At 41.5% G+C, this 17,385-nt stretch overlaps 1 protein-coding gene across 2 annotated transcripts in view; it reads right to left on the reverse strand.

Annotated features, from left to right (window-relative positions):
- bicd2 (bicaudal D homolog 2 (Drosophila)) overlaps positions 1-14,056 on the reverse strand; it is a 14,418-nt gene extending 362 nt beyond the window's left edge. Inside the window, exons 1-8 of one of the 2 annotated variants that reach the window (XM_030050670.1) lie at positions 13,542-14,056; positions 9,322-9,534; positions 7,744-7,896; positions 6,606-7,070; positions 2,511-3,524; positions 2,202-2,353; positions 1,505-1,736; positions 1-282 (exon numbers count right to left, since the gene is read on the reverse strand). The exon at positions 1-282 is cut by the window's left edge and continues 362 nt beyond it. In XM_030050670.1, coding sequence (XP_029906530.1) covers positions 280-282; positions 1,505-1,736; positions 2,202-2,353; positions 2,511-3,524; positions 6,606-7,070; positions 7,744-7,896; positions 9,322-9,534; positions 13,542-13,775 — 2,466 coding nt within the window. In that variant the 5' untranslated portion in view covers positions 13,776-14,056 and the 3' untranslated portion in view covers positions 1-279. Of the gene's footprint in view, positions 1,737-2,201; positions 2,354-2,510; positions 3,525-6,605; positions 7,071-7,743; positions 7,897-9,321; positions 9,535-13,541 lie in introns of both variants that reach the window. The other variant, XM_030050669.1, reaches the window with a different exon arrangement.
- Positions 14,057-17,385: the final 3,329 nt, after the last annotated feature.

The raw sequence follows: 17,385 nt of genomic DNA on the forward strand, positions 1-17,385 counted from the left end.
ATAATGGTGCACATTGTCAGGAGACTGAGTGAATTACAGTGGGTAGCCAACACCATGAGTCATACTTTCTGCAGTCACACTGTTGGGCTGAACCATAAGAAATTCCGGAGATTATTGTGTCTTTGAAATCTGAAACCATGGCCTCAACAGGTACCTGTAGTTATGTTTGTTTTATCAGTTACAGGTTTTTAAGCTGTGATGTGAAGAAACCAGTAGCAGGTGACAGGCAACTGTCACAGACACTCTGAGGGACCTCCATATGGACTTGGCTTGCGCAATTTACTGCAAATGGAGAGATAAGAGAGAACATATTAAATTCTCAGGGACTTGTCCACTTTTCATGCAACAATGCGTTAGTGGGATGAAGTTAGGGAGAAGCACCATGAGGTTAGTAAAGTTAGTGCATGATGATGTTGGCTGCAGGAAGCAGAGGACTCAGGTATGCTATGGTAGCATGCAGGTTTCAGTTATGAGTGATCAGGGACACAGTAAATAAAATACAATAAAATACTTAATTGTGTTTTATTTATTTTACTGCATTTTATAGTCTGTTTTTAATGTAGTTTTATTGTGTTATGCGTTTCCCTGCGGGGATTAATAAAGTTTCTATCTATCTATCTATCCATCTATCTATTTAAACTCTTTACCCACCTTTTTACTTGCCATCTTTAAATACTGCAAACCTTTAAAATACTAATTTAGAATATGGAGTGTGCAACCTCAGGTTATGAGAACAGTCTTTTCAAGACAAACTGAGCAATTGGTGACAGTAATTTTAGTCTTTATAGGTTTCTCTTTTATCTTCATCTTGATGCCCAAATTAAATCTACAGAATGTATACACATATGGATATATAAATCCATGTGGTTGGAGAAAAAAAGGAGGCTGGTGGCATATATGCCAATAAAAGGGAATGCAGCTATTAGGTAACTGAGAATTTTCACAACCCCTTAATACCTTTGCTCTTTCTCAGATGCATTAGAGCCCTTGTTTTGTATATAACTTTTAGTGCTTTAGTTTAATCTGTATTCCTAAATCACTTCTTTGTCAGATTTAACATCCAAGTCTTTAAGTAGGCAGTATGTTTGAAACTTCAAAAGGATCTCAGACAAAAGGAAACATTTGTGGAACAAAGCCCCACATTTGGACTCACAATTCAACTAGCTTGGCTAACTGGCTAGTTGAATTCTTCAAACAACAAGCCCCCACTGTGTGACAACACTTGTATTCCAGCTATCGTGTTAAATACAAAATGACTTTGTTAGAAACATAAGAAAGGTTGGTGTTAGAGAAGATGAGTGTGTGCAAAGCCTGAGTTTGAGGAATGCAAATGACAGAAATATATACTGTATATATCTATCTATCTTTTTTTTTTTTTTTTTTTTGAAAAAGAAAGTCTTCAAAAGTCACAGGAAAGCTTGTATTTGTCAGTACGGAGGAGCCCCAGGCCTTCCCTGGTGCTTTGGGGCTCAGGGACAGCTCTGCAAGTTTGCCTCTGACTTACATGATGGCTTGCAGAGGCTCCTTTGCCCTTCATTTTGCCTTTGCCTGCTGCCGCTGCACTACTGTTGCGGCGAGCCTGCTCATGGTCAAACTCCAGATCCTCCAGGCGCTGGGTCAAGGCCAGCTTCTGCTGAATGGCCATTCGCAGCAGAGAGTTCAGGGTCTTCTTCTCATCTTCAGCAGCAGTCAACTGTCTCTGCATGTCGTCTAGCTGGGTCACATACTCATCACATCTAAGAGAGAGTGAGAGATGAGGGGGGAGAAAGGGAGCAAGAAACAGGGAAAGATGAAGTCAATCAGATGAAACAAAAGTTACATACTTTTTCCAGCAGGTGGAGCAAACAGCCTTGTATTGCGTCTGCTGTCACATGTTTTCTCCATTCTGCAGCCCGTATTTTCCAGATGCAAGGGTGAGGACCCTGCCAGCAGTCTCTGCCTCGCTCTAGTATTACATCAGACAGCTCCCACAATGCTCTCTGTCTCTCACACAGAAAATCTTTCGGGCAGACTTGAGCTTTAGCCATAAAGCCTCCTTCTGTTTGTCTTTTGCATTACTAAAAAATATGTTGAAAAGGGGATAAGGGAATTTGTGCATCATAATTAAGTATGTTATGTTAAATTGGTTTGATATCATAAAATCTGTATGTTATGCTTGTCAAAAAGATAAAAGATCTATCAGTGGTTATGTACCATCATACCTTGTAGCAAACATGGCTCGAAGTGAGGAGAATGTGGCTGCATCCTCTTTCAGGGCCTTGAGCTCATTGCGGAGTTTCATCATTGTCTCGGTCACCACTGCCTTCTCATTGTCATACTTACTCTTCAGGTTGGCCAGAGCCACCTCAGCTGTCTGAAGGAGACACAGGTTGGTATGATTAACAGTGCCTTACACTTACAGTAGGTAAACGTTGAACTCAAAGTGCTAATGTTTTGGTGCTGTCAGTTATCTCATTCTTTTATCTTTGTTTATCAAAGAACTAAAACAAGGACTGAAATAAAAACAAGACCTGTTTGTTGGCCTTGAGCACAGTTCTGAGAGTTGCAATCTGCTCCCTTTTGGTGCTGAGCAAGGACTTCAGTTTGAGAATCTCTTCCATGCAAGCCTCCTTGTCTTTGTCTGCCACTGTGCTCAGCTCCAGACTGGCGAGCCTCTGGCGAGACAGCTCTGTGGTGCGGTCCACTGCCTGTTGCAGGTGGCGGATCTGGTCACGGATGATGGCCACCAGGTTATAGATGTTCATGGGCTCTGGACGGTGCTCTCGGACTGGAGCTGGGGCAGCGGTGGAAATGCCAGCCTCTGGCTTTCCAGGTTCAGTCTCAGTGATCAGCCCATTGGTGAGAAGTACGGGAGATGAGTTATTTTCCTTTCTTTCTTGCACCCCTCTTACACTGGCCTTGCCCTCCTTGTAGTAGTCGAGCATGACACGGTTAGGGGTCTCATTGTTGCACATACACACGTGGTTGTAGAGATTGGCCAGCTCTTCACTGAAAGCCACTAGTTCGTCCTGGGCCACGTTGAGGCTGCCAAGTGACTCTCCTGCAGCTTCGCTCACTAGACGGAGCTCCTTCTCCAGCCGCGCCACCTCCTCTTTGTCTGCTCGGCTGCTCTTCTCTAGGGTTGCCAACTTTGCACTCAACTCTTGGACGTCACTTTCCAGCCGTACTCGCTCCTCCTCATACTGGGTCCGACACTCCTCGTACTGTGTCCTCAGCGTCTTCAGCTCCTGCCTCAGCTCCCCAGCTTCAGACACAGCCACGGTATATTTACACTGCAGGATCTCAGGTCCATTAATGTCCAGCTCGTAATAGTCTCCTTCCCCATCATCACGGCTGTCTCTCTCTTTCTCGCTGTCGAGGGCAGACTGGCGCTCCTTGGTGGCTTGAAGTTTTCTCATAGCACTGAGGTTCTCGGTCAGCCTGCTGACAGTTTCCTGCTGCTCTGACAGAGTTCCATGGGCCTGTTCCAGCTGCTTCTGGGACTCCTGCAGAGAGCTGATCAGAGCTGCCTTCTCTCGTTCCACCTTACATAGAAACAAAGAGGTTCAGTTAACCAATTTAACACCATTTGGCCATGACCAAAATCAACAATGACACTATTTTGTTGGCCACTTGGAGAGCAGTAACCTTTGCCTCACTATAGTCTTAGCCAGCCAAGACAAACTAAATATTGTCAGTGCACAGGTCCCGTATATTTAAATCTGTAAATATCACCATAAAATATCAACTGGTGTATCATGTTATTGCACTAATTAATGTAAAAATGGTTTGACTGTTGTCAGTCTACAAGTAACTTCGTTGATGGATTGCTATAATTTGACCAACAATGGATGGTGCAAAAGTGCAATGTGGTGGTCTTGTGAGGGTACAATATTACAACAGGGAAACCATATATTGTTCTTGCTTTGTTGTTTCCTTTCAAAATGTTATTTATAATACTTAACACTGTGTGCTAACAAGCAATGAATGAGCAGGATTCACCATAAATGAACAGGGTAAAATGCAAAAAAAAAAAAAAAAAAAAAAAATTGCCATCAACACCAACAAGGCATGCAACCATATTTCAAATACAAGATATAGAGAAATGAGAAACTTTAATACGCTATAATCAACTTCTTTTCAATTTTAAAGTTGTCAGTTGGAACTAGTTCATGGAACAAAATCAGATCAGAGGGGAAAAAAAGACAAACAAATCTGATTGGCTGTTGATGACCAATCACACTGAAACATTTAACCATGGCATTTCCCTGGTCGATCATCTCTATGGGAAATGAATGGAATTCCATTGACTTCATGTTGCCTGCAGGCTGAACACAAGGTCAGTCAATAAATGCTTCCCACAGCTTAATGTATTCTCTTGAGATTCATTGACCAGTGAATAAAGAACACATCAGCACTGTGTTATCGTTTTTATTAGCTTTGGCTTTTATGGCTTAATAAATAGACTTAAATTTTGGATTACTGGCAGCATACAAACAAACAGCAATCACTGATTAGGTTATAAGATAACAGAGTATTTTTGAAGCACTGCATTAAAATCTCCCTTCAACAGTGTCTTTCCATGGGACTGTTTGTCTCTCTATTCCTTTTAGGCCTCTATTCCTTTCCAGGTTAAGTCACAGGCAGACGGATAGCATTATTTTATGTCTGAAAAATTAATGCAAAATATTAAAAAACACAAAACTGACAATGTTTAGGACTGCAGCATAATGTCACTTTAAAAGTCGTGGCTGTCATTTGTAGCTTTGAGATCAGGGTGCAGAAAGACAACTACAGGGCAAACAAATCAGACAATTTATTCTTGCTGACCATAACTAAGTATGTTATGGTATTGCTTATCTAATATGGTTCATTTACATACTGGTTGGTAAGAGTATTTCATTTTGCATGTATGAGCTGAAAGGACCTGGGGCCTCATTTATAAAACTTTGCGTAGGATCCATACTAAAAGTGTACGTACGCCCAAAAGCCGAAAATGGCGTACGCCCAAAAAAATCCAGACTTATAAAACCATGCGTACGCACACCTGCAAGCAATTTCCCTTTATAAATCACAGTCCACCTGAAAGTTTGCGGACAAGATTGCATCTCATCCTCCGCCCACTACACGGCCACATTCAACCATAAATGGCCAATGCAAAGCACCTCATGAATGTTGATGAATATGTAAATGATCCAGCTGACCAATGGTGTGTTACGGTTAATGATGGCAACCTGCGAGAGAAAGGCGGAAAAAACGGAATTTTACAGATACGGAAATCGAGGTGCTTGTGGGTGAGGTGGAGAAGAGAACGTGTATGTTATTTGGCAGCCACAGTAGTGGCGTTACAAATAAGAGGAAGTGTGGAGAGTGGCAACACGTTGTTACCGCTGTAACAAAAAAAAAAAAAAAAAAGGTCGGATTTGAAGGTGGAGGCTAAAATAAGACCCAGTGAGGAGAGTCCGGGCGAGGGGGCCATAGGCGCCGAGGATCCGGCTGTCCCCAGCACGAGTGCGCCCCGAGCGCATGGTGTGGTTGCCAGTGGCCGGGTGCTGACCGACGCTGTGTGTCTAATGTGTGTCTGACGTTTTGTCTGAGATAGCAAACACATTAAAAGAATTTGTTAAAAACTGAGCCTTATTGCTGTCTTCTTAAACGCGCTCTGGGGGTTTGGAAAGGGGGGTTAAGAGCCAGTAGCCTGTCACCTGCAACCTGCAGGTGACAGGTGACAATGGCGACAGTGGCTACTGGCAGGCTGCAGGCTGCAGGTTATAGCGGAAAAGTGCATCAGTACGTCAGGCTTGAATGAATTTCTACAATAAGTTTTTATTATTATTATTATTATTATTATTATTATTGACTTACTAAGACGCCAGCAATTACACACGAGTGTCACCACGGTATTTATATGTTTACAGCAATTAGACTGCTTGCATCAAAACTTGTCACAATTTACATTTCAATCTGTGATATCCACCACCCTGGCATGATTTGAAGACAAAAGTGTGACAGGGGAACGCACTGTGCTGCAATTGTTTAATGTCATTTGTGTAATTTGTCAACCAGTGATACTAATTTCATTCAGTTACATTCAGTTACACTCGTTACAATATAGTTTTTTTTTTTTTTTTTAATGCATGTTCCTTATGCAATAGTTATGGCTCAGTAGCGCGAGCACAAATATCACTGCTGTTTGGAATGTTTGTGATAAAGTGGATTTACAATTAACGTTTGATATGGAGTGTAAATAAATGTGTGAGACGAATCATGATGCAGTTTGGATTCAATTCACCATCTGCGCTGCCAAATTCCCCTTGTCTCCAAGATGTGCGTAGGCTTACGGATGGTTCAGAATTTACGTGGAGGACCGCACATTTTTCCGTCAAGTTTTTTTTTTATAAATCACAACCTTTGCGTGGAAAGTGGCGTAGGCCAATTTCAGGCCCCGTTTTGTGCGTACGCAATGTTTATAAATGGGGCCCCTGATCTGCTAGTGCTAGTATGTATATCAGTCTGGAGTGCACTGACTGCACTATTCACTAAGTAGTACTTATGTTATTAATATCTTACAGCAATTCATCAAGTGATGGTGTTGAATGGTTAGAAACATTTGGTGAACCACGTACCTGTACAAGCTGCTGTTTAAGTTTCTGGATCTCAGAGATGTTGAGCTCACTCAGCAGGTCGTCCACCAGGCTGGGAGCTGGCTTGATGACCCCCCCTCTCTTGTTCACCGACACTCTGTTGTCTTCATCACTCTCAGCCGTCTTCACCAAGCCATTCTCGAAGCCGCGGATTAGATCATCGTTGTCAGGCTCAGTGACTGTGGAGGGATCCTCTTGGACTTTTAGGTTGTCAATGGATATGTTAAAGGAGCTGTGGTAAAGAGAGTCTCCAATGTTCATATAGTGGGAGAGCTCCTTGCGTAGCGCAGCCTTCTGCTCACGCTCTGTTTTAATAGTTTCTAAGGCCTCGGACAGCTGTCGCTCAGCGATCTCCCTCAGACGCATGGCTTCCTCCAGCTGGCTGTGTAGGCACTGCGAGTCTTCCTCCAGACGACGGATCTCATGCTTCAGACCCTCAAATTCCACCTGCACAACAGGACAAGAATCAGGCAAGAAAGATCCCCATTTTTATACACCAAGAGGTGCCAAGTGTAGTTCCTATATTAAGACCAGGCATCACAAAGCTTACCAAAATATTCTCCAGTTACTAGAAGATAAAATGTCTTTTACATACACATTGAAAGGTTATGTTAAAGTAAATGAGAGTATCTTTCACATTAGGTATATCAGTTTTTTTAAACAAATGTTGTTATTGAATTGTTGCTTGGAATTACAGGGATGAGTGTACTAAATGGTGGACTAATTTTAGTACACATGTACATGCTGCAGCATTCATTGATGTTTGATGAAGAGGTTAACCCGAGCATGTGAGTAGAGTTGAGCAAGTAGAAACTCTGCTCAATCTTCACATTCACTTTCATGCGAGCACTCCTCTCAGCCACTTTAGTAGTTGCACCTGCATTGATTTGAATTAATTCTGGTTGACATAAATTGCTTGAATCAAGTAGTTATAACAGCCTGTTTTTAAAAATAACATTTGTTTAGTTAGTGACATGCAGGCTACATATCTTATGTGCTTATATCAATTCAAAACCTTTCTTGTGCAACTGGGCCAAGACTTGCACTGAATTTCTGTGTAATTTAAAACAGCAATAGTGTGCACAACTTTGTCTTGTAAGTCACCCCGTCTTTATCTCACCTGGCTCTGTCTCAGCCCAGAGACTTGTTTCTGAAGGGAGATGTTCTCCTCCTCCAGCTCACTGTAGTCCTGCAGCAGGCGAGTCTCACGCACTTTGTACTCTCGGATGTCATCACGCAGCTGACTGCGCTGCAACTCCGCCAGCTCTGAACTCTAAACACATCAGGGCAGGAGAGAACGTTTTTATATTATGGCAGGCTGTGTGAGACTGAATTCCAGACAAACTCATCTCATCATCTTCATGCTGCACTGATTTTGAGGACAACATGACAAGGCAGTGCATACAAGATCCTTGCACTTCTATAGTCACTAGGAGTAAAATGAAAAACAGCATGTCAGCATGATCCACATACCACAGAGGGAGGACCCTGGCAGGCAACTGTAATGAGGGAAAAAGAACATGGTCCACTTACCATGCTCAGGCTACAGAGAACCCTGGTGGAGGACATCTTTTGTGTCACTCACAGTGGACCATTACATCATCTTTCTTCCTGCTGGGCACACTGCAAACCTGCTAGTTAACCATCCCCCACTACAAGCACACACACCAAATGTCTCCCAACTCTTGTTACAAGTACTGGTAAACCAGTGACCTCCAACTTCTCTTCCATCAGCTTTACTAGCTTTTTAATTCTCCTCATTTTTACTGAAAAACTCGGTAGACTGCTCTAAAGCAGTGATTTTCAAACTATCCTGTCCCACTGGTGGGTCCCAGTATGGGGGCCAGGAGGGTCATGGGAAAGCTGCATCAATGCAGTCTTTTCTCACTAACAAACGATAGACATTTTTAAATCATGCAACACAGGCATACAGGCATCTCATCAATCAGCTCTCCCTAAAGCACCACAGGCCATTATGTTCTGTGTAAACAACGATGGCTGGAGATCGGTAGCAGCTTTGTTGTTAACTACCTGACAAGATGGATAAATTTTTAAAACCAAAAAATGTCAATGTGCTAACTAAAAACAATAAGGATCATAGTCCATCATGATGGTTTTGTAGCCTGTCAAGGGTTTGATGATGTTCTTTGCCCATACTAGGTGTGGTGTGGTAACATGGGATTCACTAGAATTTGATATGACATGTAATGTCCAAGACATAATAATACAATTTAGGGATTTGATAATATTTAATGGTAAACAATATTTGTCATCTAAATATAAGGCAAATATAGAATTCATTTCAGTGATGGATATAAGCGCACTGACAACCTAACTACTACTTTTTGACAACTTTATTTCACCACAAAATATATGTGGTGGTTGTTAACACAAAAAATAGACTCTACATGTGGATTATAGCATGAACAGGTTTTGGCCTTAAGAGAAAGAACTCCTGCTCTAAAGGGCAACAAGCCATTCAAATGCACACATGCATTTTCACTTCAAGTTATTTGGTCTCATAACAAAAAAAACATCATATATTCAACCACTGACAAGAAACTTGTGCTCAAAGTGTGACAGTGCCTTCAGTTTCAGTTCAATTCCACCTAACCCCCTTACTTGAAAATTGCAATGCATTGGACAGGGAGCGCATTCAATAATTTACATTATCTGTTCTACCATTTTCAAGGATTACCTCTCGCATCTCCAAGGCAATGCAGGACAGGCGGTCATTCTCAGCCTGTATGCTGGTGAGGGAGGCTTTGGCCTGTCTGAGCTCATTCTGCAGCTCCAAGACCTTCTGCTGGTAAAGAGCCTCCTTACTGGCAGACTCCAGGATCAGTGACTCTTCCCTGCTTTCCCCATCTGCTGCCACCTTCCTGTGTGTAGAGTAAGCCTGTCCAAAGGCCTGCAGACAGGAAAAAAAACAACAAGCATCTGAACAAACATCTTAGGATTTATGGCTATCACAGTGAACTAAACTAGTACAAAGAACCATGAGGTTGGCCAGTGAAATCACTGGCCAAAAAGAACACTACAGTATCTGTCTTAACCCTGCTGCCCCTCTCGTTTCCATAGTATTTAAAAACACCACAGGCCTGTCATTCATTGACTGCATAAATGCTACACATGTGGCTGCTTGTCAGTCATGTTCTTTATGCTGTTCAAAAGGAGCCTTTACTCCCATGTAGTTATTCAGCTGTCCTACTTGTACATTTTAGTGGTGTCATTTTATGATGTTAATACTGTACCGAAGGGGAAAGGTGTCCCCAGAAATTTTACCCTAAATTGCTATGCTTATACAGTGAGGCAACTGGGCCGGCTGCCTTCAGGTTAATACTTAAGGAACAAAACTTCCTTTTGCCCATAGGTGTCTTCTGAAGCTGAATATGAAATTAAGAAAAGCAAATTTACATAGGGGAAATCAAGTTTGAAATTACAGTTAAAAGTATGGCTGGGTGATAGACTGTTAATGTTTTCTAAGAATTTGGATATTGCAATATTGTGATGTGGCATAAGTGTTGTCTGTTGTGTTGTCTTGTTCTATTTCAAATCAGGAGAGAATAATTTGAACATAAAATGAGAATTTCTGAGTGAGATAACATTTATTGAAAAAAGATTTTGGGGTAGACTCCTGCAGATGGAAGAGCCATTCAGAAGAGGAGAGGATGATCCCTTGAGAATGGTCGTATTCTTCCCGGGGACTCTTTACTTTGGTGGTGTTAGGGAGGCGGAGGGGGGCACAACGAGTAGGATCTGAACTGGCAGCACAGACATGAATGAATGAAGTCTATATAAACAGAGAGAAAACTAAGTGAGTGGGAGGCAGAAATTCTGATTGGATCTATGAATGATAAACTGACAAGTATGCAAGCCTAGAGAGGAAGCCTTTGAAGCAAGTGCCTTAAAAGGAACAGGGCTGGCACTGATAGGCTAATGAGATGCAGGGACAGTGAATGAATGATTCTAAAAATAGTGCAGGTAGTCTCCCCGACTGAATTTACGTTAAACGACATATCAAATCGTGCCTAAGAGAATAATTTTTTAATTTAGCTCTTGAACATGTTAATTTTTTTGGATTCAACAGTTAACATGAGCATAGCAACCTCAACCTCTGCAGTCTCTACTGGCACTAATCTCTTTCCACAGCAGGGAGGCAACAGAGTCATTTTTTATAAGTAAGCACCAACTGATGTGGACCACCAACATCTTGAATACGTCAATGGCTAGATGCTAATTAAAGTTGCCAAGCATTATCAGACAGTGTAAGTGACAGGTCAGTATACTGACAGATTTATAGGGTAAAAAAAACTCATATCAGATTCTGCCAAACAGCTGACTCCTAGGCCTACAGAGAACTCAGCCAGCCTGCACTAGGACATTCTGCCAAACTGGTGATGTAACACGCTTACTCTCTTGTCTAAGAAAAACCGTGGAAGTCTTCAAAACCCACCAGAGAGCCAGGGCACATGGCCCCACTTTTTCTCTTCCTTGGCATTTTGTGTTCAAACAAATCAGTATGTGTAGCAAGCAGCAGTCAGACGTGATGTAGACTGACTGATAGTCTAATGTACAGTGGTGTTGCTTGATGATATACTCCACTGAAGAGGAAACAGAGGTAGTCAGAATCATGAGATCCCCACAGAGCAAGCTATGCTGTTAGAGAGGAACCAATGAGTAAAACAATGACTCGGTTAGAGGTTGGATTACGATTTGTTCCATGAATAGCATACAGTTGCTAAACCCACAATCAACATACAACTGAGAATAAGTCATTGAACAAGCAACAATGAGACTCATGCAGTGAGGGCAAAAGGAGCTATTATTGTTGACCGGACATGTAATTCGGGAACTGAAAGAAGGAGTTCACTCGCCATGAGCTTGATGGCCATGTGTTAAGCTAAACATGTCCTTATTTATACATTAGTAAGGGCGAGACATCTACCTGGACAGCTTCTGTGTGAGTTCAGTGTGTTGAGCAGCTTGAGCATACACAGCAGGTCAAGAGACAGATCCTGATGCCAGCCACCTGTATGCATGGTATTAGTGCTTGTCGCCTTCTGGCCGTCTGTCAGACACATACTGTCAGTCTCCATTGTCTGTAATGAACTAAGAATGTTGCTTACTGTGGCAGGACAGTGAAGACAAATCTGAGGCATTCATCCTCAAGCATCAACTTAAAGAAAGAGAAGTAGAGGTCTGATTGATGTAAGGATTAGGGTTGTGGTGCACGTGCAGGGAGAGAATTAACCCACCTGTATATGGCACTGATAAGATGAGAAAATGATATGACAATCATATAGCTCGCATTTAGCGCAAGCATCAGATCAATATCAAATGACACTGACACTGACAGGTATAGATTTTGGCTATGACAACTCAAAGCATACGATGATGTAAAGTTGTGGAGTATTAGTCCTTGATGTGACATGTTTTTCATTCTATCGTGTTTCACTACTCGAGGTTGACAGAAGTGGCAACTGTCTTAAATTTGATCAGCTTAGGGTGTTAAGTGTCTGCACTGATGTCTAGGTGCACCACACCATCACACAAATAAATCTTGTAACAGTGAGATCCAGTCCTACGCCTATGCGCAGTAAGAAAGCCGCCATGAGGTCTGCATACAATTGCATGCTCTGGTGAGAACTGAATCACTCCAAAATGGTTTAGACTGATAACTTGTGAAAAGAGCTTGGTTTGACAGCAGCATTATGCCATTAATGTTCATCTTGTTATCTAATCATCTAATTTGATGTTATTTTAAAATGTCAAGTCTTATCTAACACCAATAAGCCTCCCTGACATAGCCTATATGTCTCTTTCAGTGTAATGTACATACTTATGCATCACAGTTCAGAAAGCATCCCATGTTGTTTGGAAAAAGTATATAAGATGCACTTGTGTGAAGTGAAGGAAAACTAACTGGCAGAAATGTAAACACTGTAATGACTAATAATAATTAAGGCAGTAGGTTGGAAGAAACACTGCTCCATGCATCAAAGTTTATAAGAGTTACATTTGAAAATACCAGGCAGGTTTTATTTTTCCTCAGGGTTACACTTTTGAACTAAAGCCAAATCAAGGCTGAAGCAGGCTCATATTCAGCCAGACACTTCTAGACCACCAGCTACCACAGGATTCTCACCAGTTTTGAGCCACATAGTCAGGGAGGTTTGGCTGACAGACACACTGGAGCAGCGGACGTCTGACAAACCTCCACATTACATACCAGGAGCAAGTCTGGACAAGTGAACAATGACTTTTTTGTTTTTCCAGCATTTTCAAAGTGAAAATTAGCTCACAATCCAGAAACCATTAAGTCACTATTTTATTGTGTTCAAAACAGTAAATTGTTATTTATTTATTTTTTTTAACATGACACGAATCATATTGTAACTTGAAGTTTGATGGTGACGTGTGTGCCACATTTTGGATGCAGATAGGCCAGCTGCTCTACTTTCAGTAGTTTGATTTGGCATTTTCAGTTGTTGAGTCTGCTAACTCCACACTAATTCTATTTTCAGGAACGAGCTTGTTTGAGGTCTTCCGTTATTGGAAAAATAATAGGCTAACGTCCATTTATGGTCGCTCTTTAATGAAAGAAAATGTGTGACTCCACAAGTTAATAGATGTTTTTTAAGACAGTTGCTGGAGTCACTGAACTCGGTTCTGACTGGCTGCAAGACTTTGGAAACAGTTGTAAAATGCTAATTAAACACAGACCGGGTTACAAATTGAAAAGTTAACGCACTAAACGACTGTTAGCATTTATCGTTAGGTTTACTTTATTTGGCTACCATTCTCGAGCTATATTGCTCGATGAGAGACCCGCGTTTTTTTAAGCTGTGAAGTCGATTTTTAAGTAAATTTTCTAGAGTCTCGTCGCTTTTACTTGTAATGGTGACCCCGAGTTACCTCCTTCAGCTGGTCGAGCTCCTGCCGGACCGCCTCGTACTCCGTCTCCAGCTCGTCGAACCGTTGCTTGAGCTGTTGTTTCTCCTCCAGCACCGCCAGCCCATATTCAGCCGCTTGGATCTTTTCGTGGGTCGTTTCGCGCAACTCCCGAGAAAGACGCTCCACCTCGGCTTGGAGCCACCGCGGTCCGGCCTCTGTCACTAGCGTCGCCTCGGGATATTCCTGGTCCTCCATGGATATATATGTTTCCTGCAGTCCGCCGACTCACAACGATAACGGGACCCAGCCCCGGGAGGAGAAGTCCAGAAACAACCACCGCAAATCAGTGCCGTCTTTGTTTGAACTGCATGGTTGTGACTTTCTGTGTTAAGATCCCTTGGTCTTTTTGTTACCCATCGACAATGTTTAGCCTAGACGACACTTTTGGCATTCTCAGTTAGCTGCTCAGAGTGGCGGTCACAGAGTTTCTGTAGCCTCTTCATGGGGCCGACAGAGGAAACCAAAGTTGAGACCGACGGTTGGAATGAACTGCCCCTGCACGCGGTTCGAATGCTAACCAATGGGAGTGGAAATGTAGTTTTTGGCGTCTTGCGGTTACGTTGAAGCTAACGTACATTGTCTGACATTTTGACTACAAGTACCATAATGCTTTGCTTGGGACTGAGTGTGTCCAGTGAAACCGTGAATGGCTATCGATACAGCACTGCCACCTAGAGATTTAATAGGGGAGTTACAATTGTTACAAGTCAAAGATGTATTCATTAGTGTGATCTCATAGTTTGTTTAAACCAGTGGTTTTCAAAGTGGGGTCCGGGGATCCCCAAGGATCCTTGAGGGGCTTCCAGAAGATCCTAGGGGCTGGGCAAAATAATTGTTTATTTTTCCTATAATTTAATTCTCTAGAAATTGTTATGAAACAGAAAATAATTATTCTAACATTAAGCCCAAGTTTTTAGGCTAACCATTTTGCATGTATGACATCTGAACAACAAATATTTAACACAAACTAAAAAAATATGTTTTCACATTAGGGTCCATGAGGCAAAATTACCTCAAATGTGGGTCTGAAGCTGAAAAAGGTTGTTTCTTGCTGACCCTCATTCCTTATTTACACTAACGTTACAGCCAGGAGGCTTTGGGCACATGTTTTGCATGTGAATGAATTATTCTGAACCAAAAGTCACATTTTCCTTGATTTATTTGTATGATGAAATATTTAAGCTACCCCCTGCCCCCATCTGAACCCACAGATATAGTTGACTTTGTAGAGTATCTGTACTTTCCTGTGGGTATTTATGAAGTTCAGAGGAAGCACAGCAGTGTTTTCCCAGGATTTTTAGCATCAGTTATTACCATCAAATAAAATTTTAACATAACAATTACATTTAAACTTCATTATCAAGCTAAAAGTAAATATTGCTTGCTATGTGTTCTCATAACAATCAGATTTGGTTAACTATTTAAAAAAAATCCTGCATGAAATCTGCTATAAAAGTGGAATATGAGGGAGGATTGCTGTGTAAGTTCATACGTATGCCTATGTGAAGGTGGCAGGGGGTACAGGAGAGAAAATTGGCTTTTGTGCGGTGAAGTGTAAGTGGTGACAGTCTGAAGTCAGAGGGACTCTGAGCTGTAGAGTTACAGGGTTTAAATACAGTTAGCCACATCAGTTCTCATTTTACTTCCTCAGATGATGTTTTGCCACTTAAGTAAGTCACTCTGTGGACAAGAATGCCCCTCAGCACTGACATTGCCCCTGAATGAGCCTCAAGGCGGTCATACAATTGTGAGGTTGGGAGTTTCAAACACATATATGTGTTAATACCAGTCTGCATGTATGTGAAAGTGAAAGAGCCATTCCTGGGAATTCCCAGCTGCATCTGAAAAAAGCTTTGTCGGAGTGGTAAGACTGGCTCAGGGGATCTGTGTGCTGCTTGCTTGATGTTTGATTCACCTGCTGTCACCACACGTCTGGAGCAATAGCCTACTACTTTACCTATATGGTGTGTACTGAATTTAAACGGTGTGGGGTCTTCCACCTGTAGTAATCTGTCAGGTCCTCCATTTCTCACTCTCCCTGTCTCTCTGTCTCTCTCTCTGTCTCTCTCTCTCTCACTCTCTCACTCTCTCTGTCTCTCGTCTGTCAGATTATTTATCTTATCTGTTCCTGGTAATACTAAATCACATTTCTTTACAGGGATATGGACAACGCCTTCATGACTTTTATCAGCACTGTATGTTGCACTTCCTACTTTTAATCAAAACAGGAAGTTAACATCACAAACCTTCCTGAAACAAATTCATTTTTTATTCAGAGTGTATTTCTAAGTGCTAATCTGTTCTCTTGAAAAATTTTCAGATAAATTTTTCCATTTTTTTGCAATCTCCTTTGGGCTGGGATGTGGACTCGCGCTCTATAGGCCCTACCGTTGTAAGTAGACATAGTGATCATTCATACAGCATGAATAGCAACAGGCTGATTAATTGGAAGAATTTAAATTTCTGAAATATGTTTGGTTGGTATATTTGAAAAATGTAAGATTTCTTCTATTGTTCATGAATAACATTTGTGTTACATTCCCAGCACTTGCAATTACATCAGCCGTCGCTGCGTTTTTCTCTCTGATATTTGAGTTGGTGGGCATTGTATTTGGTAAGCTGAACTACACCATTATCTTTTAACAATAAATGTTTATATTTAAAGGTATTATTCAACTGAAGTAATTTGTTACTTTAATCTATGGAGTGCTAAACCCAAATCCCAATACTCAAAAAGTGTGAAAAGGTAGTACATCCCAAATTGTCAAGTCAAAGAGGACAAAATCCTCACGTTTCACCTGTTTATTGGCTCACATCGCATTAGAAAATACTTACATATTTCGGCACAGACACTTCATCAGAGGGTTCTGACGAATGAAATGTTCTCTAATGTGATGTTAGCCAATAAACAGGTGAAATGTGAATATTTTCTCCTCCTTGACTTGACAATTTGGGATGTGCTACCTTTTTGCACTTTTTATATATTTATTTAATGTCTGACCTATAATCTTAAAGATTAACAATATCAGTTCTGACTTTTCAGATTTGCCAGCCCACACTAAGAGATGTGAAGGCCCTCCCTATCACAGAAGAGGTAATTAACTAAATCACACTCACACACTCTCTTTAATCCCCGTAGACATTCCAAAAGAACAAACCAATGACCTCAAAATATACAACAATTAACACAATCAGTTCCCATACACAGACCTGTTCTTCTGAAAAACTAACAGCATCTTCCACCTATCTACAGATGTGTACTGGGGATTTTGTGTCGCTCTCCTTGTAGCTGTCCTGAATCTCAGCTCATATCATGGTAAAGGCACACATACATTATGCGATATATACAGATTCCTCGAGAAAATATTTTTGTGTGGTTAAATTTTATGCTTTGTTCCAGTCTACACACTGTCTTATGGATGTGGGATCATTGTGTTTGCTGTTAGGGGAGCACAGCGGAAATACAGCTCTCTATGGTAAGTAGCTCACAAAAATGTCACTAGATCTTAATCACACCTTACAAATTTCTGTAGCCGTACAGACTCATAGCCTCAGTAGCTTTAGCAGAGGTTGACTTCAGGATCTTTGAATGTATTTGTAGCAGACATTAAAGAATCATGTAAAGATGCTATTTGTCTCTTTTTGGACAGGGAGATGAGAAAGAGACCGAGACGCAGGTGGTAGAGCAAGCATGAAACCACAGAGGATTGAGTTAATGGGCAGTGACATCTGCGATATCTTCAGCACAAGGTCACAAGGCGGAGATGTGTTTGTTGAAGTCAACTTTGAACTCAATTCTTTCCTC

Source organism: Myripristis murdjan, chromosome 5, assembly GCF_902150065.1.
Source record: "Myripristis murdjan chromosome 5, fMyrMur1.1, whole genome shotgun sequence".
In the NCBI taxonomy this organism is placed as follows: Eukaryota; Metazoa; Chordata; class Actinopteri; order Holocentriformes; family Holocentridae; genus Myripristis; species Myripristis murdjan.